Consider the following 7,989-nt stretch of genomic DNA (forward strand, 5'->3'; position numbering starts at 1 on the left):
GTCATGAATAACATAGAAGAAATCATGGAAGCCATCTTCATTGGTTTAGTTGTTGCTACTTTCCTTCTAAATACCGGTCGTGTTTTAAACGCCATCGAGTTATGCAAGGAGAGCTTGGTTTTGCAAAATAACGTTAACATAGGACCCAGTATAAAAAAACAAATTTGCCAAAAATTCTATGGAGCAATACGTAAAATAATGTTCAAGGGGTACCGTCGAATCAGCGATAACACAAATGCAATAACATGGGGCAGGAAACTTCTCGCCATTTGTCGTGAGTGTGGTGATACAGGTCAAGAAGGGATGATTAGCATGGCACTAGCAGAGGTGTATTTGACTCAAAGTATGTATGTTGAGGCAAAAGAACTTTATGAGAGAGCAAACATTATCATGAGAGAAATTGGTAACAGAGCAGGAGAAGCGTCACGTTATGGAAGCCTTGGAACTGTGTTTCAATTCCTTGGTCAATATGTCAAGGCTAAAGAATATTACGAGAAAGCACTTGCAATCAATATGGAAACGGGTGACAGAGAAGGAGAAGCAGCATGTTATGGAAACCTGGGAACCGTCTTGCAATCTCTCGGTGAATATATCAAAGCTAAAGAATATCACGAGAAATCACTCGCAATCACAATGGAAATTGGTGATAGAAAAGGAGAAGCGACATGTTACGCAAACCTAGGAACTGTATTTAGAACTCTCGGTGGATATGTCAAAGCTAAAGAATATCACGAGAAAGCACTTGCGATCAAAATGGAAACTGGTGACAGGGCAGAAGAAGCAACATGTTATTTGAACCTTGGAACTGTGTTTCAATCTCTTGGTCAGTCTGTCAAAGCTAAAGAATATTACGAGAAAGCGCTTGTAATCACAAAGAAGCTTGGTGACAAAGCGGGAGAAGCGAGAAGTTACGGCAAAATAGGAATGGTGTTTAAATCTCTTGGTCAATATATCAAAGCTAAAGACTATTACGATAAAGCACTTGCAATCGCCAAGAAACTTCGTGACAAAGAGGGAGAAGCAAGAAATTACGGCAACATGGGGAGTTTGTTTCATGCTCTTGGCGAGTATGTGCAAGCCAAAGAGTATCTTGAAAAAGCACTGAATATCAGAATGGAAATCGGTGACAGGCCAGGAGAAGCAGAAGTTTACGCAAACTTAGGGGTTTTGTCGTTATCTCTTAGAAAATATAGTAATAGTACAGAATACTATGATAAAGCACTCGCAATCCTTAGTAAAACTGGAGGCAAAGCAGAAGAGGCAACAGTTTATGGAAATCTAGGAGTTTTGTTTCACTCTCTCGGCGATAATGTCAAGGCTAAAGAACATTTTGAGAAATCTCTTGCGATCACACTTCAAATTGGTGACAAAAGAGGGGAAGCATCAAATTACCATCACCTGGGATGTGTGTTCCAATCACGCGGTCAATATGTCATGGCTGAAGAATATTTTGAGAAGGCACTTTCAAGAAGTAAAAATTTTAGATGCGTTGAAATTGAACTTCAGTGCTATTTGTGTCTGACATTGACGAAGCTTTCACAAAACAAGGTTCAGGAAGCGTCTTACTGTCTGTATCAAAGCATAAAAAAATGCGAGAATCTGCGAGATGTTAATGCAGGAAGTGATCATATTAAGATTTCAATCGCAGACAGACATGTTTTTCCTGCCTATCTGCTGCTCACTAAATTGTTTTGTGCCAAGGGAAATCCCAAGATTGCGCTTGCTGCTGCAGAGCTGGGACGGGCTAGAGCCCTAGCAGACCTGATGACAACTCAATACTCTGTTGAAAAACACATATCAGCTGACCCCCAATCACGTAATGGCATAGAAAATGTCATAAAGAAAGAAAGTGCCTGTACTTGTCTATACATTTCTTATCTTTCTCAGGAAGTGTTTCTGTGGCTCCTCGAGAAAAGCGGAGCCATTCATTTCCGAAATATTACCGTGGATGAAAAGACTCTTCACACCAGATTAGCAAAGGTTGCTAGAAATTTGGATGAATTTTTTGCTATCATGGCTGAAAGCTTCCGCAGCTTTGGTATTTTACCTGACGAGGTTTACGAGGATCGATCTTTAAATGACATTGAGCCGAAACTCGAATCTTGTCAGGAAGAAGGCCTTGAACGTTTACGGCGAGGAAAGGATAAAGATGATCCCGAACCGAGTCTACGGTTGTTCTACGAAATACTGATCAATCCCGTGTCCGACCTACTTGACGAGCCTGAAGTCCTCATTGTTCCTGATCGCGGCTTGTACCGTGTTCCATTTCCAGCTTTACTTAATGAAAGTGGAAAGTATTTATCAGAGACTTTCAGAATCCGCATTGCTCCTTCTTTGACGACTCTGAAGCTCATACAGGACAGTCCTGCAGACTTTCACAGTCAGATTGGTGCTCTGGTAGTAGGTGATCCTGATGTTGGTGAAGTGATTTACAGCGGCAGTGTCAATAAGAAATTCATACCACTGCCTGGTGCAAGAAAGGAAGCGGAAATGATTGGACAACTGCTAGGCATTGAGCCTTTGTTAGGACAGCACGCAACCAAGCAAGCAGTACTTGAGAGGATAAATTCAGTGAGTCTGATACATATTGCTGCACATGGTAATGCTGAAAGAGGAGAAATTGCTCTTGCTCCCGCTGGCTTAACTACTGAGACTCCACAAGAAGACGACTACCTTTTGAAAATGTCTAACATTTCACAAGTGCAAGTGCGAGCTAAACTGGTGGTACTAAGTTGTTGTCACAGTGGCCGTGGACAAATTAGAGCCGAGGGAGTTGTTGGAATCGCTCGTGCGTTCTTAGGATCCGGTGCACGCTCAGTGTTGGTGGCACTGTGGGCTCTAGAAGACAGGGCAACAGAGCAGTCGATGAGTCGCTTTTACGAGCACCTTGTTCGCGGGGTAAGTGTCAGTGAGTCTCTTCATGAGGCCATGAAGTGGATGAGAGAGAACGGCTTCAGCAAGGTCCAAGAGTGGGCACCGTTTATGCTGATTGGGGACAACGTGTCATTTGCTTTTCCAAAAAAAGTAAGTAGTCGCAAAATAAAAGCAATTCACGCTTCTAACTATGTGGGTTCCTTGTGGGAGTTGAATCAAACTAAGTACGATCTTATATTTCATTGCAAATAAAAAACTCAGAATGAAATCTTACTGTGCCGTGACATCAATAAGCAGAAACTTCATAGCACTAATGATATTTTGAATTTCTGTTGTTTGGACAATTTTTGGGGGTCAAAACACATACGTTTTTGTGTTATAATTTGACACTTATTCTTGTGATCTTCAAATTTTTGTAAGTTGTGCGTACTACTTAGATATTAAAGTCATTTCTTTTAAGAGCTTCTTGCAATTGAAATTCAGCGTTACCAAACAAAACTAGCATTTCAGTCAAGTAGGGTTTATAATGTTTATAAACATTAGGTTGCTGAGACTGCACAGTACGGACTGAAAATCATCTTTAAAGAGCTTATGCTATTGAAAAACAGTGTTAACAATCAAAACTAGCCTTTCAGTCAAGCAGGGCTCTCCTGTTATGTTTTGGACCTTTTGACATTTTATTCAGTAATATTTCTTCTGGTTAATCTTGAGGATGATTAACTAGTAGGTGAGCCGACCACACTACAAGCTGATTAGGATTACGAAATGGAAGTTAAACTTCAGTTTATTTTGTTAAGTACAGGAAAGCGCCAACAAGAAATCTGTTACATATGTCTAGGTCAATTTACATCAACTTTCTTATTTTTGCTTTCTTTGTCTTTCTGATGCTGCAGGAATAAGACCTGTTCAATTAATGGAGGACTCTGTGCAGACCAGTATCAAGCAAATGAGTTAAGACACTTCTGCAAGGACACTGTTCATTTCTCTCAAGCAGCAAAGAAACTTTTTTATTGTTATTTTGAATGACTTTGATACAATAATAAGAATAACAACTAACGATTTTCTAACGTTCTTAAACCACAGGCCTGACAACTGCATTGCGAGAACCTTGTTATATGATATTTCATTTTATATGTAGCACAAAATTATATTGCACGAGGAAGCGACGAAATTAGAAGCGTGCTTAAACTTGTGCTTCAACTAGTAGAATATTCTTAAGCGATATCTAAATCGCAGTGAAGTGTTGTAAATAAAATCACACCAGAACAATCGCTAATATTATTTTCGTGTACGTATAAGAATCTAACTTTACTCCCAACCGAGCTAACTGCCCTGGGTCTCCGAGAATGGTGACGTCACGACGGCACAAGATCTTTGCCGCCTGCTGAATGCTGATTGGCTAATTCAAGTGTCCCAGGCATTGGCGGTATCATCATCATCATCATCATCATCTTTATTTAAAAACGCGGCAAATGCATCAGGCATTAACAATTTAATATAAAAGCTACAACTTATTACGAAAGACTATGTATACAGATTAATCTTCTATAATTTAAAATATTGCTAGCTATTAAAGAAAAGTAAACTAAATTAAAGCCTGTTTTACATGAATGCCGTGTCGGAATTAATTAACAATCGTCGGAAATTAGTCAGAGATGTTGCTTGCCTAGCAGCTGAGGGTAGACTGTTCCAGAGGACTGCACCACTGTAGCCAAAGCTATTTTTGTAATGGTTAGTACGTGGCAAGGGAATAGCAAGCTTATTATCAGAATCACGCAAATTGTAAGAAGTAATCACATCGCTCCGCTGAATGAATTTCGAGGACAAATAATTGGGTGCGAGGCCATTTAAGGACTCATAGACCATCTCAGCTTTTAGTTTTTGACGTCGAGTTTCTAAATTGTCCCAGCCTAATTCTTTAAATAGTTGGTTGGCGTCAGCATCATAACTAGAATGAGTAAGGACGCGGAGAGCACGATTTTGAAGTCTCTGTAATTTGCCAGATAACGTTTTGGCACAGTTACCCTGAACAACACTACAATAGTAGAAGTGCGATTGGACTAACCCGTGAAAGATATTATGTAGAGTTGCAGGAGGAACACAGTGACTTATTCCTTTAATAGATCCAACACCAGAAGAGATTTTTTTAGATATAGCGTTGATATGATTACTCCATGTTAAATTTTCATCAATTAATACACCAAGAGACTTGGTAAAATTGTGTACCATTAATTTCCAAGTCTGGGAGAACGGATAGACTGTTCAATTTTTGTCTTGATCCACTTAACATAAATTCAGTTTTTGTCATGTTGAGAGTCAATTTATTAGCAATGAGCCAACGGGTTACATTTGACAAGTCCTGATTTAAAGAAGCCTCAATGGAGCACATGTCGTTGTCAGCATATGTTAGGTGAGTATCATCTGCATATATTCTTGGTTGCGAATTTGATAAACAATTGGGTAAGTCATTAATATATAAGAGAAACAGCAAAGGCCCCAGTACTGTCCCCTGGGGGATCCCACAAGGTAAAGAGCAGCTTTTAGAAAGGACACCATTGACAGCACATTTTTGTGTACGATTCTCTAAGTAAGGAGAAATGCAAGGTTAATGCGAACAACGAATTCTTTCTGAAGAATCAAACAAGCGCGTCCCAGTGGAAGATAGTCAACGCACGAACGGCGCGACCTTCTCCCTCGCGCTTTTCGCGCTCGGGATTTGAGCGTCGCACACATAGTCCAGCTTCGTCTTTCACAGCTGAACTTTCGGCCAATTCTAATGTATTGGACAGTCTTTTGCTGAGGGTCTTTAGATGATAACAGTAAACTAGCAGCCGCTAAACCTTGCTTCTTATTCCTTGGTCGTGAGCGAAGATGATGGTTCGCTTAGCGCGGTTAACAAAATAGCCAGCTATTATAAAGTCGTAAACAAGTAGAGAACATAAAAAGAATTTCTTTTAGGAGATGCCTGGGACTGAGCGTGTTCTTAACCCTCGGACGTACAAGGGGGAGGAGGGCAATGCCATCCCTCCCCCCCCCCCCCAAATAAGATTTTTTTAAAAAGTTTTAAAAAGACGATTTACTCTAAGAGGCTGAAACTTTCAGTAGCTGTTCCTTCATTCTCTACGGAAATTTTGACATGCCAATCGTGTGATCATCATTTTTTACGTTGCCATGGCAACCGTCAAATTCCATGTAGGTCTGACAGAAAATAAGCTTTCCTGAGATAATTCTGTAGTTTTTTCCCAGTTTTCTTCGTGACATAACAGAAATTCATGAATTTGTACATTTCATAAGCATTCTAGCTTGATTTTGTGCTAATTTCCTAATTTTTATGCTCTTTTAAAAATAGTGAAATCCAAGATGGCGGATCCAAGATGACGGGGCATGTGACGTCAACCAACAAAAATGGTATCATCTTGTAGAGCAAGCTCAGAGCTATCTAATCAATGTAAATTTGTTTCGCTCTGCCTTAACAGAACGAAAACCAAGAGGGGGCTCCATCCACCCCTCTCTTGTACCACGGTGGGGGTGTGAGTTAGCTTGTACGTTCGAGGGTTAAATTTCTCAAGCGGTCTTAAATAACCGGCGTATTATCCAGCAATCTAATACCTGAATCTGACCTCTTCATAATGATGCGTTATACAACGATTTATCGCACACGAAACATACGCAGAACCTAATCCATATTAAAACATCTCTTAGAAATCAAGTACAAATGAAGACATATCTTTCAAACATAAATGTAAAATCTTATGTAAAATATGACATACCACTATACGCTTATTACTCTATTCATACTGCAGAGATTTGCATCCCTTGGAAATTTGAGGAAACTGTACAGATGTACAAAAAGGGATGTTTATACTCATAAGTACAGCGGAACTGTTGTTTTTTAGGACAAAAAGCCTTTGTGCCTGACGTTCTGAAAAGCTGGTACGAAATAAAGGATCTTCTAACGGAATAATAAGTAACAATCTATTCAATTTATTCTTGTATCTTTTTAACTAAACTTCCTCAGGAAATCCAATGAATAAATTTGGTGAATTCATGAAATGTATCTATTATTGATCTAACAAACGGTTAACTAAATCAATGATAAATATCTGTCATAATTTGCAGCAATTGTATAATAGTTTTTAATAACTTAACGACCATTTTATTAGATTAACATTTATTCACAGCTGTTATATGGTCTGACTTAAGTGTGCAAAAATCTAAACTGCACTTTGAACTTTTAATGCCTCAGAAGCCGATATGTCAGCTATGTAATTAATATAATATTAATCATCTTTCAACTCGGTTCATTGCCTAAATAGCAGATTTGTTTCACGAGTTGTCTGTCATGGCGAACCATGGATGCTGCAGAGTTTGTTTCAGAGTTGGACGATTGCTTGGAGTCGTGTTCTGCAGCGAGTAAATAAGGTTCTCTGCCTCTGTCAAAGAAAATCTCTAAGGACATGAAGGATCATCACAGTTATGTACACAACTTAAGCAGCTGTCAAAATAAAGCCTGAAAATTTTTCAGTTTTACGTTCAAGCCTGGAATTTTTTCAGGCTTCATCAACACAGTTGCTTAAGTTGTGTACATAACTCAATTCTCATCTCGGCGTTTGGAAATGTGGTCTAATGCGGTCTTTCGAGTTTGATGCATAGCCTGAAACATTCCTAAATATTGGATCATGGAGCTGAAATCAATCGCTGGAAGTTTATAATAAAAAAGAACAGTAAAAGTATTCCTACTTCATGAAGCAAGTAGAGATTGAGATGAAAATACCTGGTTAAAGCTGTTGTGGTACTCTAGGTGCCATGCGCAGAGCGTGACATGGATGTTTAAATGCTGGGACCAGGGGTGACAGCATATCCACAAGAAGGATTCCCATTTGCCACACAGTGCCCTGACAGTCGTCATATTACTTGGATTTACTGAATTCAGGAGGCATGTACTGTGGTGTGCCTGAATGCTAACAAATCACACTATCACATAAGCTGCCAGGTTTTATTTTACTCACACACAAGACACTCCAGCTTTATTCTTACCTCTGAATTTTGTGAAAGATTCTTGTTGAACTTCAGATACCAGTCCAAAGTCAAATCAACTTGGCTTCATCAGTGCAC

General features: G+C 39.4%; 1 protein-coding gene across 1 annotated transcript; it reads left to right on the plus strand.

Annotated features, from left to right (window-relative positions):
• The first annotated feature begins 907 nt into the window (after window positions 1-907).
• Window positions 908-4,615, plus strand: LOC145477885 (tetratricopeptide repeat protein 28-like). The gene is made up of 2 exons (XM_081455750.1): window positions 908-3,024; window positions 3,768-4,615. The coding sequence occupies exons 1-2, from the start codon at window positions 925-927 to the stop codon at window positions 3,771-3,773; spliced, it is 2,106 nt and encodes a 701-aa protein (XP_081311876.1). The 5' UTR covers window positions 908-924; the 3' UTR covers window positions 3,774-4,615.
• The last annotated feature ends 3,374 nt before the right edge of the window (window positions 4,616-7,989 follow it).

This window comes from Orbicella franksi, chromosome 2 (genome assembly GCF_964199315.1).
Source record: "Orbicella franksi chromosome 2, jaOrbFran1.1, whole genome shotgun sequence".
Classification (NCBI taxonomy): domain Eukaryota; kingdom Metazoa; phylum Cnidaria; class Anthozoa; order Scleractinia; family Merulinidae; genus Orbicella; species Orbicella franksi.

Coding starts and splice junctions, on each gene's coding strand:
- LOC145477885 (XM_081455750.1), top strand. CDS start 925: ATGGTGTTTAAATCTCTTGGTCAATATATCAAAGCTAAAGACTATTAC.